General features: G+C 42.1%; 1 protein-coding gene across 1 annotated transcript in view; it reads right to left on the minus strand.

Moving 5' to 3' along the window:
• cdh4 (cadherin 4, type 1, R-cadherin (retinal)) overlaps positions 1-18254 on the minus strand; it is a gene marked incomplete at its 3' end in the record, with an annotated part of 224366 nt that overhangs the window by 67381 nt on the left and 138731 nt on the right. The window contains exons 4-5 of the mRNA XM_083938972.1: positions 12645-12871; positions 201-383 (exon numbers count right to left, since the gene is read on the minus strand). Of these exons, the coding sequence (XP_083795098.1) occupies positions 201-383; positions 12645-12871 (410 nt within the window). The remainder of the gene's footprint in view (positions 1-200; positions 384-12644; positions 12872-18254) is intronic.

An 18254-nucleotide genomic window follows, 5' to 3' on the forward strand; every position in this document is an offset into this window, starting at 1 on the left:
GCTGTTTGGGATGATTTTAAAATGGTGTGAAAATCAAAAATGTAACTTTTTTCACCTGTTCTTAAGTCATAAAAGAAGGAGGGAAAAATAAGTTTAGACTTGGAAAACGGTTCACCAGAAGAAAAAAAAAGCCTCTCTGGGCTTCCGTACAGTCTACATAATGTGAGGCATTAGCTGAAATTATACAAACTGTCACTCACTCTGACAAGCATATGAGGGAACGGTCCTCTGGAGTTTTCAGGCACATTGATAGGCGGGATGACCCAGTCTCTCTTCTGTCGTCTCAGCCCATTGACAGAGGAGCTCCTCTGATGTTTCCGACTGAACTTGATCACTCTGGGTTGGGAGTCCCAGACTCTTGACAACATTTCTTCAATGCCACCCTGAAAAGCAAAACCCAAACATATCATGTTATGCCAGATCTCACAATGAATAACTTGCACATGTTATCATTTGACAAATGCTATTTTGCCACGACAGGTTGGAAGATGAATGAAACTAGATACCGGGTGTCACAGTGACAATAAGCCCTTTATAGAACATTTTGGAGTGACACAGCAGCAAATGCAAACATTTTTGTGAATGCTGATGCATCACATTTCATGAGGGCCTTGGCAAGACACACTTCACCCACCCAAGGCCTCAGCTAAGAAAACAAGACCTCTCCCAGGCTACACCGCTGAGTTAATCTGCATCCCTGCACAGATTTGTCCCTGTTGAAGACAGAAAACTATGTGACAGTTTGCCCAGGCATCTATCTATAGAAGTCTATCATTGGATAAAACAGATATGAATGAATACAAGAGTAATAACACAGGGAGAGAAACTGGAGAATGCCCTGCAGTTTTGTTCACTTAGCAAGCACTCAGGCCTAGTCCACATGGAAAGTATTGTCCAGAAGTGGAAGCATATGGCTCCAGCAAGACCATGCCTAGATCTGGCTGCCCCTCCAAACTGGATGACTGAACCAGGAAGAGATTGATCAGGGAAGCTACCAAGAGGCTCATGGTGACCTTAAAGGAGTTACAAGTCTAAATGGCAGAGGTTGGTCGATCTGTGCATGTGACAACAATTTAACAAGTTCTACATGTTTGGCAGAGTGGCAAGAAAGAAGCCTCTTCTGAAAAAAACTAATAACACAGAGTCTCATAACTAACATATTGAAGTTTCTGATGCCATGTGGCAAAAGGTTTTATGGTCAGATGAGACCAAAATTTAACTTTTTGGGCTGAACTCTAAGCTCTATGTTTGGTGGAAACCAAACACAGCACACCACCCAAAACACACCATCCCTACAGTGAAGCCTGGTGGTGGCAGCATTATGTTGTGGGCTTGTTTCTCTTCAGCAGGGACTGGGCAGTTGGTCAGGACTGAAGGGGGAATGGATGCTGCCAAGTTCACCCAAATTCTTGAGGAAAACCTGTTGCCCTCTGTTAGACACTTTAAAATGGGGCAGGTGGTTCACCTTCCAGCATGACAACAACCCAAAACACAGCACCATAAAAACAACAAAGTGGCTAAAGGACAGGAAGGTGAATGTCCTAGAGTGGCCGAGTCAGAGCCCTGACCTGAATCCTACAGAACATCTGTGGATGGACTTGAAGAGTGCAGTCCATCGTCGCTCACCACAGAATCTGACTGAACTTGAACAGATCTGCAGGAAGAATGGGGAAATATTTCCCAGTCTAGGTCACAAAGCTGGGAGAGAGAGATCCAAACAGACTGATGGCTGTAATCAAAACAAAAGGTGCCTCCACAAAGTATTAAATCTGGGGACTCATCACTTTTCCAACCCTGATATTCTAATTATAATTTTTTATTAATTTTCAGAAATTTTGAAAAAAACCTTTTCACTTGAAATTGTACGGCAAAATGTGTAAAACACGCTGGAAAAATATATTTTTTATGTTTTATCATTTCAGGCTGTAAAACAGTGAATCAAAAGTCAAAAAGGTTATCATAACTTTCTAAAGGCACTGTGCCTTTTTAGTCAAAATGAAAAAATGAAAAAACTGAAGCAGTGCCAAAAGAATTGCAAACCAACAGACTACAATATAACCATAACCCCTTTCTCGAACCTTATGCCAGTGTTGGCCAATCACAAACCTGAAAAAAAGCTATTATGGAAAGGCATTCTGACGCCTATGTTCCTCAATATAGTAGAAGGATGACTGCACATGCATGTGTAAACGTGTAAAAAGTCCTGTTAGCAGAACAACCAATATTTTGGCCATGTCCATCATAGCAAGAAATGTCGCCTCATTTGTCGACTCACAAAAGAGATAACATGCACAGTGACAATACAGCCAAAATCTGTGTTGTCCCTGTCAAGACAACAACACTGAAAACACAATTTCTGAAAATCTTCACCCTGGGAGAAGTTTTCCAGAAGATCCGTTTTCAGTGAGCTACAATGCAGCTTCCATGTGGACAAAATGCCAAAACACAAACAAAAACCTGAATGTTTTACAAAAATACTAGGATTTAGAACATGACCAAAACAAGCAACTCAAAATTAACACACAATGGGTCAGATATTTTTGGAAAGATGTTAAAAAACAGTGTATATATATATGGAAGTAAATCTATGTCACTGTATTTTGGAATTAAAAAGCCATTGCATTTCCAGCACTGATAATTTATGCATTGAAATTATTTATCCAAGTGTTTTGACAGAATGTTGATTTTTTTTACCCTTGAATGTAACATTTCTTTCTTTAACATTTCATTTATAAACATTGAAAAATAAAGAGTTAAATGCCGAGGCAAAAACATTCAGATACATAATTCATTCATTCATTCATCTCCAACCGCTTATCCCGGGGTCGGGGTCGCGGGGGTGCTGGAGCCGATCCCAGCTGACATCGGGCGTAAGGCGGGGTACACCCTGGACAGGACGCCAGTCTATCACAGGGCACATAGAGACGGACAGAGACAGACAACCATTCACACCTACGGGCAATTTTAGACTCATCAATTAACCTAACACATGCATGTCTTTGGACTGTGGGAGGAAACCGGAGTACCCGGAGAAAACACACGCAGACACGGGGAGAACATGCAAACTCCGCACAGAAAGGCCGAGGTCGGGATGCGAACCTGTGACCTTCTTGCTGTGAGGCGACAGTGCTAACCACTACACCACCGTGTAGCAGATACATAATTTCAATGCATAAATATTCAGTGCTAGAAATGTGATGGCTTTTTAATTTCAAAATCCAAATGACAGATTTACTACCATTTGTAGACCTTTTGGATTTCTTTAGTATTCCTGTGTCCATAAACCAACTCTGATTTGTTTTGATTTGTGTACTACTTCTTATTTATGACAATGAGCTACATTTGACATCATACATGACAGAATTATGGGCAACTCCTTAGTAGGAATGTATGGGTCTATATACCGCCCTCTGCAGAGATTCCTTCCAGCTACAGCTGCAGAGAGAAGATTGTCTTCTCTTACTCGTCTTGCCTGGTGAAATGAGGGTTAGAAGGCTGTGCACAAGAATGAGTGTTTTTTCCCAAATCCTCTATGGTGTCCTCCTGTGTAAGATGGTTGTATTGCTGTAATCCACCTAATCCTATTGTTGTCACACACACACACACACACACACACACGCACACACACACACACGCACGCACGCACACACGCACGCACATACGCACGCACGCACGCACGCACGCACGCACGCACGCACGCACGCACAAACACACACACACACACACACACACACACACACACAGACAGGCAGTGCGCTGCTGTCACCTGAAGCACAGTGGAAATCCTCCTGCTCATCCCACCTGGAACACACACAACACAGGCAACTTGTGCACACGAGCAACAGAGGACATGTTGCCACTGCAAACACGGTTCATCATATAATTTACAACTGCTTTGCACTGTGAGAGACGTAGATGGTAAGCTACACCTGAACAAACGCAGTGTATATTTTCCATGTTTTTGTGTTAACTCTTCACACATTCACAGCTCAGAGGATTGACTGCAAGCTCAGCGCAGACCTCTGCACAGCCGGGGCTGAGTGTTTAGCCAGGCAGGAGCAGGACATAGAGCGTGCTGGGCGACCATCCATGTGGATGGTTAGAGGACAGAAAGAGGAACAAAGGGACCAGATGTGTTTCCCAGATAAGATAACTCTCGTTCCAGCTCCACTCATCCAAACAACTCACAGGTACCAACTGGCATGAGGACGCAGGGTGCTGCCAGCCTCCACCGAAGGCAGCAGGTGGAATTAGTCTCTCTCTGTGAATGTGTTTCTGTATATTGCAGAAGCTCATTTGAAACAAAGTAAAACAAACATCACATTAAGGCTAGAATTACCATCCTGCCGTTGTATGCCTCCACCAACCAGTCAAGTTGCATTGTCTGTCTGTCCTGACCTACTGTACATAATATATGTAGTGGAGACTTTGAAGGAATTTCATAAAAAGTGCATTTTTGGGGGGAAACATGGATTCTTCACCCACAAGATCTACACAATATCACAGTTTTAAGATTAGTGTCGCCATTCTGACCAAATGTCTCCACTGCTGAGTTACGGCATTGAATAATTGACAATTGAGGAGAATTTTACAGAACTTTATGATGTCAAAATGAAGTTGACCTTTTGGATATAAAATGTTACTTTATCCTATGAGATATTTGTGTGAAATGTTGTTGGGACAGGTCATAGTGACCTAGACCTATGACCTCCATGTCCAAGTTGACATTTGTGCCACATATGAGGATATTCCCTCCAGGGTTTCCTGAGATATGCTCACCAGACGGACAGATAGATTAACAGACAGATGGACAACCAGTAAACATAAAGCCTCCAGAAGCATTAGAACAAACATGCAACAGGAAATAAACAACACTCTCTATAGCAGATGATGATGAATCATCAGGACTTTCGCTATATGAATGCATGTGGACATTATAACACATATGATACCACAGCAGTGCTCCTCCTCATCTATGCTCTGCTCAGTGTGTTGCCACCATGATAAAGTCATTATCTGCCTTTCCTGGCTAGCTACAGAAACACACAATGAATGAATAGTTGCTCTATACGCCAATCAGTACACTGGCGTAGGTTGCCCATCCGGCCTTACGATAACAAGGTTGAAGCATCCGATTGGTCGGCCCCAACATTCCTTTGGAGATGATGCCAAAACAGAAAAGAAGGAGAGAGAGGCCGAGAGACAGACATGGAGAGAAACAATGAAATGGAAATGCCCTTTATTGTAAGTCTGCTTGTGGATGATATCGCGTAGTGGTTGCATGTGACTGTCACTTTCAAACAGCATGGCAGATGACAGGCTGTTGGCATTGTGACAATACCCGAATTACAAAGGAAAGAAAGCAAACTTGGAAAAAGCTCTCCATGGGCTGCCAGGAAGCCAGGTGCTTATTAGGGTTTGGGGATTTTTCTGTCTGAATGTGTGCGTGTGTGTGTGAATACAGCATGTGCATGTGTAGTGTGTTAAGTCATGCTTATGTGCACATATGGGAAATCATGTGTACACACGTACAAATGTGAAAAAATAATGCATGAACATATGTGCGGGGGCATTTGTCTGTGTGTGTCTCAGTGTGTGTATGCGCACGAAAACATGACAAGGAGTCAGTTAGTGTGTCCCTCTTGCGCCGGGGGCCCCTGAAACCCAGAGGCAGCCAGGGCCAGCTGGCGGCTCCCTGCTCCCTGCTCCCAGGCAGCCTGCACATTGCTGGGGCATTCTTTAGGCATGCAGCCCCCGAGCCCTGGAGCTGACATCTGGAGGTTATCAGTCTGACAAACAGGCAGAATAATACAACACAAATACAACAGAGAGTGTGCTCATTTTACCATTCTCTGTTCAGTGTTGCTCTGGAAACATCTGATTCAGGTCTTTTGATGCTATTTTGTTTTTTATGTCTTTAGCGCTGTATTTCCCTTTTGGTGGTCCGCCATGATAAAAAAATGATCACAAAGCCCGTCTTCAGTAAGAAGAATGTTCTCCCATGTGATGTTCTCTCAAAACTAAAGTGAAGGAAAATTAAATTTAAATCTAACTTTGTATGAAAAAAGGTACTGAAATTCTGAAAGAAAGAAAGAAAGAAAGTTACAGTTTCCCAGTGTGGATTGTCAACATAATGAGGATAAAATCACAAAGTGAAGCACAAAGCAAAAGCACAACCATCCAACCCTGCCGGTGTTGTTTTTCAATGACCAGTGGACCCCAGGGTCCCACGTTCCACCCTGCTGCTGTCCTTCGCTGTAATCTACCTTGAACAGATGAGGCTATCGGGAGAGTGCGGTAAAAAATGCAAATCAAATAAGCACTAAAACCTGCTCCGGCAACCAGTCAACTCAAAATCCACTGGTGCATAACTGATGGGCTCTAAGCTGGTGGAGAAGGCAAACCAGCGTGCCATGAAATCAGTACGAGTTGGAGAGCACTCAACGAGAGGCCCTACCTGTGTGAGGTGCGATAGCCTGAGTACATAGACACAGCGGAAAGGGCTCTCAGGCCAGAGATACTCTACACTTCAATTGCTGAGGTATTGTACACTGGAAAATGAAATACTAACATGAGCTGGTTGATCGTGGAGCACATTCCAAGTATGCTAATTTCTGCTGCTAAAATGGCACAGTGAGAAACTAAGCCAGTTATTAAAAGCAAATCAATGCACTCTCACTGGTTCTATACAACAAAGTGAGCATAGCAAGAAAAAAAAAGGCACACTGTATACTGTGTTGAAGCCAGTAAATCAGAGTAGAGATGAACCAAGCATACCGTTTGTTACACTACAACACTCTCTACACAGAATGAGCTGCAGTTATTAAAACCTCTTTTTGAAAATAACTATTGACTTTCAGAACAAAGAGATGGGCTCAGATAACAACTACTCGCCTCTGTGTTGTTGTAACCGAACTGGAAAAGGAAAATGGGCCACACTTGAAATCCCAGTAATCATGTGAAGTCATTGCATTAAACTGCATACAAGACACTCCTGTTAACTAGCATACTGACCTCAGTAGTTTATAATGTTTTAATTAAAGGCGTTTATCTTTCTAACTCACTGCTGTTTCCCATTACATTCATCTCTATCAGGAAAAGTATCAAAACCCACAAGTTTATTATGGCGAATAAGGAAATCTTTATAGCACCTCAGTTAGAGAGATGGGACTATCTTCTCTGTGGGGCTGTTAAGTCTGACGTAACACAGTTTCAAAATACAATTTCCCGAACAAATCAGACAACGGCCGAACCTTTGAATAATTACAATGACTTATTTTTTTAATGTGTGACACCTTTTCTTCGTCAGGACAGTGGTGCAATGACAATGATGTTGTAATTTATATACTCAGATCTGTTCAATCCACAGGGAACACAGCACTCGGCACTGTAGAAATATTAGGCTTGGTCCGGCTTGAGCTCGGAAATCGTATATTTAAACGCTGTGAAGTCACAACTTACAGTAACACCTGGATTGGTGCAACTTCTCTTGACTGGCAACAGAGAGGATATCAAAATTAGAGAACAAATTATAAATAATAGCACCTCAGTTAGAGAGATGGGACTATCTTCTCTGTGAATAAATGAATAAATAATTGATGGGAACCATCACCTTATCGTGGTGGAGAGGTTTGTGTGTCCCTGTGAACCTGATGGCTGTGTTGTCTGGAGCCTAGTGCTCCTGGTAGGGTCTCCCATGGCAAAGTGGTCTCAGGCAAGGGGCCGAACTAAGAATGGTTCGACGATCGATTTTGTGATCGTATCATCTGATCTGAGGCCGTATGTTTTGGACACTCAAGTGAAGAGAGGGGCAGAGCTGTCAACTGATCACCATTTGGTGATGAGTTGGGCAAGAGGATGGGGGAAGATTCTGGACAAACCAGGTAAACCCAAACCAGTAGTGCAGGTGAACTGGGAACGTCTGGAGGAGAGAGATCCTGTCTGAGAGATCTTCAACTCACACCTCCAGCTGAGCTTTTCTGGCATCCCTGTGGAGGTTGGGGGCATTGAACCGGAGTGGGCAATGTTCAAAGCTTCCATTGCTGAAGCTGCAGCGGTGAGCTGTGGCCTCAAGGTCTTAGGTGCCTCAAGGGGCGGTAACCCTCGAACACCGTGGTGGAAAGCGGTGGTCAGGGAAGCTCTCCGACTGAAGAAGGAGGCCTTCCGGGATATGCCTCCCATCCGGAGGCAGTTGCAAGGTACCGACAGGCCAGAAGGGCTGAAGCCTGTGTCAGAGGCAAAGCAGCGGGTGTGGGAGGAGTTCGGAGAAGTCATGGAGAAGGACTTTTGGGAGCCGTAGTCGTGGTGGGGAGGGGGTTGCAGTTTGGTGGGCTGAGGATCTCGTCTCTGCTTTTCGCAGATGATGTGGTCCTGATGGCATCGTCGGTCAGTGACCTTCAGCACTCACTGGATTGGTTCGCAGCCGAGTGTGAATCGGCTGGGAAAATAGCACTATTGTATTTGTGTAAGATTTAACGCAACAGCCAATGAAAAAAAGCATAGTTGGCCTGGTATTATTCACACGATCTTGGAGCTCCGAGCATCACTTTGAGCAGAGTAAGTCATCTCCTGTTTAATGTGACATTACAACAAATTTACAACTTGACTGCTGTTAAAGAATGCTGCCCAGATAATTAGCATCAGTTTTTCAATGCTGAGTGAAACACCCCCATTCCCGACTGACGCTAACGTCACCTTCAGGCGCCCAGGTGGCCAATTACAGCCTTGCTAATGAGCTTGCGATTAACAACACCAGGCGTGTAAAAGCCTTGGCATCAGAATTTAAAACACCGTTTACAAGCAAACACATTTACAAAAAATAAGGTCCATAACAGATTCCAATATTAAGGGCAGCCGAATATTGGTTCGGATATCATTATTATTTTTTTTAATATTAAGTATATTTAAATTTCAAAGTTTGGAGTCAAAGCCCTAATTGTCACTGGAAGCATGTTAGCATGCATGCATTTAACTAACAACGTACACATACATTCTTGTATTGTGGGTTGGGGTAATATAGGGTGACCAGATTTCTGAGACTGAATCAAGGGACATTTTTGGTTCAGAGGCGTGAAGACCTCCAAAATATGTGTGTTTATGTCTTTGAAAAATTTAAACGCAGACACTGCCCTTACCATTCACAAAGCAGTTTCCCTCACCCTATTCCTCCTAAATTGCAAAGAAATTGATTAACAATTAATTTTTTCCTGATCAGAGTAGCTGAGATCAAGAACATCCATAAAATCAGCTGTGATAAACAGGTATCAACCAGACACCACCCAAACTAAGAACTCCTCCTTACACCAGATGATTTTCACAAGATTTGGGGAAGATTGAAATGGAAGAGTTTGAAATGGAAAATGTCACAGTTCATGCTGAATGACAATCTGGGGTAAATGGTTTTAGAAAAGATATGGTTTTAAGGTGGTTGTTTTCCATTAATATGGTTGGAAAATAGCAAACAGCTACAACCTGGTATGATATATCTCCTCTTGTTGTACAATATTAACGTCTTATTGTGAATGGTCCTAACTTGAAATAAATCAATTTTAAATAAAAAATGACAAATGAGTAGAGTAGTAGTAGTAGAGTTACTAAATAGACTAACGTGTTAGTGGCATCACTGGTCATCACTGACACTGACAGCCTGGCAAGTTCATGATGAATAGTTTATAATAAGTTTCTGGTGGTTTTCCTTAGTGGTGTTAACTTTGACAAGTTACAAACTACCTCTAAGGAGTGACACTGAATGTCATCATAATAACACTGTGTGCTATAGAGTAGTACTAAACAGTTGCAACACTGTTAATAGTGCCAGCAATAGCAATGGCTGATGGACAAACAGATCTGTTTTATCATTATAGATAATAAATACACATATCAATAAAAGGTTGATAACATATAGCATTGATGATAAATGGTAACACCTTTGGTTCTTCTATCCAATCAGTGATATTTCTGCTCTGCGTACTGTAGCTGGCTGAATGGATGCATTAATTCCATGAAATAATCTCATACCTGTAACTGCCTATAGTGAAAGGAAACGAGCTGTGTTTCAATGAATGATAAATTATGAAGAGTTCAGAATGCAACAAATAAATGAGTCATCCAGACAAAATCCTTCTACAGCAAAACTATGATCCTTCCCACTCAAGTCAAAGACAAGACAGACAAACTGAATTTTTCAGCCTTGTGGAGGTTGTCACTAAATGTTTCACTGAATTCCTTAAATGTTATGCATTTTTAATACAGGTCCATCAGAAACTGTAGTATTGGACTCTTACATACAAGAATAATGCACTTTAATTGTCCTCTTGGGGAAACACATTCCTTCATTCTGTTATTTTTATTGATTTATAAAAATGCATCAAACATGGGGAGGTGGAGGTAGTGCCCAGGAGGCGAACTGTCACCTTTTCAAGTAATAAATGAAATTAACCACCAGCGAAAGACTATTTTTGAGTCCTTAAATAGGTATTCCTCCAACCAAGTTCCTGTCTCATATTGTCCTGTAACACTTACTATATTTTAATAATTACATTTTCTAATAACTATGTTCTTAATGTAACAGGTATTCATTTTTATTTTTCCCCAGGTCGTATCAGAAGATTGGAAGTAAATTCTACTGTAACACCTATTTATAGTACCTAAGTGACAAGAGCACATGTAAACACTATTCTGGTTGAAGTGCATATCGTATTGTAAGCAAAATAACAGTTGTTGTTTTTTTAAAATTTTTATGTGATTAGAAAAAACACATTTCTTTCTTGTTCAATTATTGAATCTTTCTCCAGCTCCATGATGTGGGGAACATAATTATACGCCAAAACTACATCACCTGGTCCTCGCAGACTCCGCTAGAGTGGAACATTAGCTCAATCAATGTCAATTATTTCCCAGTCTCCATTATTGCACTGCCATGAGTGGGAAGAATTTTAATCCCCACACTGCAATTGCTTTAGCTACATGAGTCTCTGGCTTTTTGTCATGATTAGAAACATGACTGAACATTAAGCCCAATGGTGTTCAACAAGTAGTGCAGAAAAAATGATAATGGGTTTGACGCTTAACAAAGTACAGCCCCTTGGTGTAAGTCAGTAACAGTGGCTATACATTTGGCCCTGTGTAGTTTTACAGTCTCTGTTAGCTAATAGAGGTTTGGCAGCAAATAGGGCCATGTCTCTACTTGTCACATACAAAGAAGTAGTGTGTCTTAAAATCTTGCCTTACAGTTGGAAACACCAAGACTGTGTTCATGCAGGGTCTGAGAGGCACATAGAAAAGTGTTCTTTACGGTAAATGTTAGAATAAGGACCCTGAAAAACAGGTGGCAATGGCAATATTCGCACTTCTAGTTTTGATGTCCTGAACCTGGCGTCTGCCAAACCCAGATGAGAATCTGTTGTGCACTTAAATCAGCGACTTGCAGACATATCAGAATGGTGAATGTAGTAAGCATCTTTTCTCAGTTTCTGTTGTTTGTTAGCTTGTTAGCTTGTAACTGTGACTGAAAACTGTGATGAGAGTGTGTTTTCTCTCTGTACTGACAGTCCGCTCTGAGCTCAAGGTTTCAGGTTTCTTTGCCGGTGTTGTGTTGAAGTTGTTCCCCCATCGAATAGTGTTTCACATTTTAGACAGTGATTGGTTTATATATTACTGATGTACCAACTAAAGCTGCCCAAATACACTTGAATCTCAGATTTCAGAGTAGTGCACATTCATCTCCTTCTTCAGGAGAGGAATGTGAAAACACCTTTCTAGATACAGATACAAGTTAATACAGTTAATGTCAGACAGTTTAGAGGACAGAAACAGAAGAAAAGCGGGGTCATTAAATGCATCAAAAATTCACAGTGCCTGAGCACACTGACATTGACAGGCTCTATGTTAAAATTAAACAAAACTGCCATGACAAACAAAGCATAATCATTTTACATGTTTTAATCAGAGCATTCATAATAATCACTTAAAATCAGTGGGGGAAGACACGAAGAAACACCTGTCTATGCCAGTTTGCAGCTCCCTTTTGGAGGGGATGAGTAAGAAACTGTGACATGTGCTGTCTTTCTATAGATCTCCCTGTGCTCCGTTTCAGTACCACGGACAGCACCACACCTAGCTCTGCAGTCCACCTTAATCATACTATTACCATATACTCAAAATCTAATGGTATATGTGGGGCTAAACATTTATTAAGAGATTTTGATAGTGGCAAAGGATGTGCAGACAGCTTGTGGACGATCAATCTGTTCAGGTTGTTGTGAGTGAAATGTCCCAGTGATATCTCTTGGGGGCTGGGTGTGAGAACCACTGAGCTAGATCACTTCTCGAGAGAAGAGTAGCCTGTCTGTCTTGCTGAACTGCAAAAATACACAGTCCGCTCTTTGTCACTGAGTGGTGTTACACTGTGAAGTAAGAGGGGGGGGGGGGGTTTGCATCAAAGCTTAACAAATCCCGGAATCAGATCCAAAATGGAACCGGTTACCAGAGCCCAACACTAGAACAACTAATGTAGCAGTATAAAATGGGTTAGTGGATGGTGAAAGCTTATTAAATTGGCAGTGTAATCATGAGGAAACAATTCAAGCAGTCCCATCTGTGTGCTCTTGTGTTTATGCATTCCTGAATGTGTTCTCCCTCGTTACCTTTGTCATGGCTAAAGGATGAGGATGTCCAGCCAGGGCAAGCTTAACGGTGGTCTCCCAGATGTGTGGGTCATGGAGCCCCCGGGCTGTTACCATGAACTGGACAGGCTCTGACAGGTTGGCCAGCTCCTGCTCGGCATACACCGACCCATCGGGCCTCACGCTGAAGTTGGGGTCGCTGCTGACAAAGCCCACCTCCCTGCTGCGCTGGCAATCCTCAAACTTCACTGCAGAGACAGAAAAAAAGGTACAGAGAGGGTAAAGAATTAGAGAGCAGCACAGTGAGATTTACTCTGCGAGGTGTTCACAAATCCTCGATACATCTGGCAGGTTAAAGATTAACATCCATCAAGACGTACCCTAGAATGTATTCATCCTTTCTGCTGTCACTTGATTCCCTGCTTTGACATTGCTGGCAAAACAAACAGCTTATCTATTTCTGAACTGGAATACACAGATCCAGCCTAATTCTTTTTCATATAATTCTTTTTCCAAACTAGATGGCAACACAGAATTTCCCTCAGCTTCTCCAGGGAAAGCATGAAGAGAAGGTGTAAAGCACATTAGGCTGATTGCGCTCTATGCTTTGCCAGGCACATGGAGCACAGTCTTGAATGACATTGGTAGGGTTCAGCTCAACTGAGAGTAAAGAAAGGGAGCTGTGGGGACTCATGTTTGCACACACACATACAAACTGCAATGTCTGTTTCAAGAGTGATGCGCCATATGTGCTGTATGAGCAATATGGAACGATGGTTTGGGGATAGGGGGGTGTTTGCAGTCTTTCCACTCCAAATATGATTAAAGGGTCACAGAGAGCTGGGGTTTGGTTGTTGAGTGTATCTGTGCAGATTCTCCCGTGACAGATGACTCGACTCTGCCAATACACCACACAAAACACAGCAGAAACCAACAATTTCAAACATCAAAATCTTTTTTTTCCCATTGCCAAATTGAATCATCACTCATCTGCATCATTATCCCATGATTCACAGCATGATGGCAAGTATGCTGAGAATGACTGATGTGTTGTTTTCAACATGTCTATTATGTTAACACACTCACACTGGCACACACCATCACCGTCCCTTCGTCTCCCACCCCAAGTTGAAATGCGTGTGCTCTGATTTTATCTCACAAACTCTGGCTGCTGATAACAAGACAAATTGATTTCATAAATCAACTAGGGAACAGATCGCCTTTTATGAGCGATGGCAGCATGATTTCTCAAAAATCCAGCGTGAAGAATTCAGCACAGCAAGCTTTTCATCAAGCCATCCATTTAATTTATCGCCCAGCTTCCTGTCAAAAGCAGCTCCAAAACAACAGGGAAATAAAGCATGAGATCTCCTCGGCCACTGCTGTTTAGCATCAAATAAACAAGGCTGCTTGTTTTTCCAACTTCTGAGTAATTGCAAGCGTAATGGGACGGATGGTAAACACAGTTTTGACAATATGTGCATCTGTCAATGCCGGCAAATGCAATCTATATTGTCATTAAAAAAATAGTCCTTGTGTGAGTGATAAGATTTGTGTGTGTGTGTGTGTGAGTGTGTGTGTGTGTTTGGGGGGGGGGGGGGGGGGCAATTTGACACAGACTTGCTTGAATTGTCCGCAGATGAATTGTGATGGCAGGCATGTATTATGTAAATTACTTCAATTAGCTTGAACTGAGCAGGCTAATTGTTGTCACTTAGACAGGTCTCTTGTGGTGCAGCTTGAGACTTAAGGACACTGCAAAGTGCTGCTTATGACTCTGTGTGTGTGTGTGTGTGTGTGTGTGTGTGTGTGTGTGTGTGTGTGTGTGTGTGTGTGTGTGTGTGTGTGTGTGTGTGTGTGTGTGTGTGTATGTGTGTGTGTGTGTGTGAGTGGGTGAGCGTGTGTGGGTATTCCTGCCTGTACTGTATTCAGGCCACAACTAGTTTGAGAATGTCTGTCCTGAGCTGATGCATATTACAGTCATTTGGATGGTAACTATAGTAAAACAAGCGAGGTCTCAAAGGGCTGGACTGCTGCCTTGCGTGCTGTGTTTGTGCCAGTTGGCGTGGGAACACACACGTGGTCTGGGAGGCATTGTGCCATTGCACAGCATTGTTAGTGAAATGCCGGGACCATGGTCCTGATTCCTAACACATCAACTTAGTGTGAAGAAATTCATAAATGCTTTGCTATTCATTAAAAATCCAGTTCACAAAGCACATTCAAATCAGGTGGTGGGATCTGATCTGCCATGCTTTTGAATGGAGATGAAAGGAGCCGAAAGAGACAACACTGAGACACTGATGGAGAAACTAAGTGTGTGTGTGTGTGTGTGTGTGTGTGTGTGTGTGTGTGTGTGTGTGTGTGTGTGTGTCTGAGAGAGAGAGAGAGAGAGAGAGAGAGAGAGAGAGAGAGTGAGAGAGAGCGAGCAAGGGAGAGAGGAAGGAAGATGGTAGGATAAGAGGAGAAGGCGGGAGAGGCAGATACTATAGCGCACAGAAAAAAAGGAGGTAAATTACAAAATATGTAAATAAAACCATTAATTGGAACAATTTTTTCACAAAGAAATCCTAAGTTTTAAGACAAGTGTCAAATGTAGCGATGCAGATTATTCATTGCTGTCACATCATAATGGAAACAGAACCAGTGAATGAAGACACACTGTTGATAACTAATCTGTGCTTATTTGTTGTTATTGTTCTCCAGTGCATGTAATTTGTTTTGCCATGTTACGCTCTGCAAACTACGGCATGTCTTTGTTCCAAAAATTGAACTTGAAATTAATAAACAAAGACGAGGTTTCAGGCTGACGGCCATGAAGGTCAGTAAACCTGCAGTCCTTCATCATTTAAAAAAATAAAATCACACACAATTTAGTGGAGGTTCAATCAATACCACCAGTGGACTTAAATTAACTTAACTTATCACCTGGCCAGGCAGCTGACAACGTTCAGTTTAGACTTTCTCACATACTATGTATAGTTATTTCACAATTAGTCACTTTGAATGTCTTCTGTATGTATTTATGAATTAAATTAAGTAATTTCTCTTAGTCTTCATAGAGGCCCAGATGATGAAACTACACTAACACAAGGACAACAGACTTTGCTGCCAGATATCTCCAGGCAGTCAAGGAAACCCTCATGTACTATGTCCCTTGGAATAATTTGACGTACTGTTGCCTATGTTTTACTTGGTGATGTAAAATACACCACAATTTAGTTTTATATCATGATGTGAATTACTGATTTAATGGATCAACAAAATATCAAATAAGAGTGTATCTATCAATGTGTATGTGTCTGTAACGGAGGTCCTCTCAGTTTCTGTTACAGTTTCATTGGAGCTTCCGTTTTGGGGAAATATAATTGCACAGTAAAATTATTGCACATTATTAATGGAATGATGAAACAATGGTAAATTAGTTTGAGTCAGCTTTATAGACTGCCTGTAACGATCGTTTTTTACATCCTGTATTCATACAAATGTTTGTTACAGATACCGTGTGGTGGGATTGGCCGCACCACCTGTGGAGGAAAATTAGGTTTTGATTAGTGGAGCGCACATTTACTCTTTCGTGACATCAGGGATATCAGGGGTGTGTTTGTGTTCTCTTCTTCTATTTTGAAGCCTAGATAGGCACAAATGTTTATGTGTTGGTCTGCCTTTGTGCCCCTGTGTAAGCTTCTCTGAGTGTACATGTATTGTGTCAGTGTGTGCATGTCCCTGTGTGTGTGTTTGTGTCAGAGTGTGTTCTGTATATTTTAGTGGGTCCTGCCATCCACAACAGTGTTTGGCAGGCTGCTGAGGCTGGTGTCATTCTGCTCGGCTGCTCTTCTCTGGACTCGCATGGCAGAGAACATGCTGTCCAACAGAGCGGCCTGAGCATCACAGACGCGGCTAAAACAGAGCGGGCAAGCAGCCGTGACTGTCAACCACCAAGTCCTTCACACACACACACACACACACACACACACACACACACACACACACACACACACACACACACACACACACACACACACACACACACACACACACACACACACACACACACACACACACACACACACACACACACACACACACAAACACACACGAGCGCACGCACGCACGCTTATGGTCTTTGTCTCCTCCTGCTTGTAGATCCAGGACAATACCCTAGAGGAGGCCAAAGCCGCTCTTGTGTGGAAACATTACATGTGCATAATCCAGATGGCAGGTAGTAACTCTGCACCACCTGCTTTGTGCATCCACATGGAGAATGCCTCCCTCATCCCTCTGCATCCGCCTACACCATGTTCATGTCCTCCCCTATCCTCCCCTCTCCTCCCTGCCATTCTCTCTTCTTCCTGTCACCGTCTCTATCCCTGTCTCCTCCAATTCCCTCTTCTCCCGTGTCACAGCTCCCCATCCTCCTTACCTCTTACTGTCTTCATTTTCTCATTGTTTAACCCCGAACACCACCTCCTGTCCTCCTCTATCTTCCTATCTCACATATTCCCTGCAAACTATGGGAACTCCCTCCCCTATGCAAAATCAAGAGAGCCCGTCTGAGCCAAAGGTCTAGAGTCTAGAACTGACCCAGTAGTATGTCTAGTCTTTAGATACCCTGCTAGGTCAGTTATTAGCACTGTTAAAGTGAGCTGGGAGCATGGCACAAAAGACCTAAAAGAGGTGCAACAATGACATCACAAAAAAGGTCCAAATGTAAGCATTTATTCACTTATAAGCTGTTTTTTAGAAGGGTATATGTGATTTTGCAAATCATTTTTAAAACTTCCATTGATATTTTTATAGACCTGCTTTTATGCAACAACCTTTATTATTATTTTATCTTTTTGGTTTTATCATGTCTTACCTTGTATTTATTGCTTCTACTGCTCATTTGATCTGTTTTTTTAATGAAGTGCTACTTTTTTGTGATTTAAAAGATGTATAAATAAGTATTATATCAGCTACAAGCTATCAAGCTATAGATAAATGATTTCATGTGGGACATAAACCTGCAGTTGATGCAGAGCAGCTGAAGTGAAAAGTTTCAGTGGTACACTTGGTAGAGAGTAGTAAATAGATACAGACAGAGCATATGGCTCCTTTTGTTCAGGTGCTCTTCATCCCAGTTGTGGCACAGTGCTAAGTAAAGATTCCCTCTGGTACCCTGCTGCTTTTCTCAAACCGACGGGAAAATCAACGACACCCACTCAATTTGCAAATAACAGTATTTTTGCCAGGCTGAGGCTGACAGACAGCAAAACGAAGCTCACTGGCGAGGAACACGCAGTTCTGATCATAGTCTCTGGAGGAACATTCTTATATCAAACAAATCATTGTCAAATCAATATTTTGTGTAAAATGATTATGTATTTATATTCTTTAGTACATAGCTGTGTAATAAGTGGGATAATGTAGAGCAAGCGGGTCATTATTACCCCTTCAGTGTGGTTACAATTGTGTGTGCATGTTGCTAGTCATTAGATGGCGATCATAATTTTCCCATCTTAATCAGAACAACAACTGAATGCTTCAACTCTCAATTATTTATCTTTAAGTACTCATATAAGCAGTGTCAATCCCAACAAGCTCAATTATTGTTTTAATGATTAACTTCATTAACTTTTTGATACAATC

This window comes from Echiichthys vipera (assembly GCF_963691815.1).
Source record: "Echiichthys vipera genome assembly, chromosome: X".
Lineage (NCBI taxonomy): Eukaryota > Metazoa > Chordata > Actinopteri > Perciformes > Trachinidae > Echiichthys > Echiichthys vipera.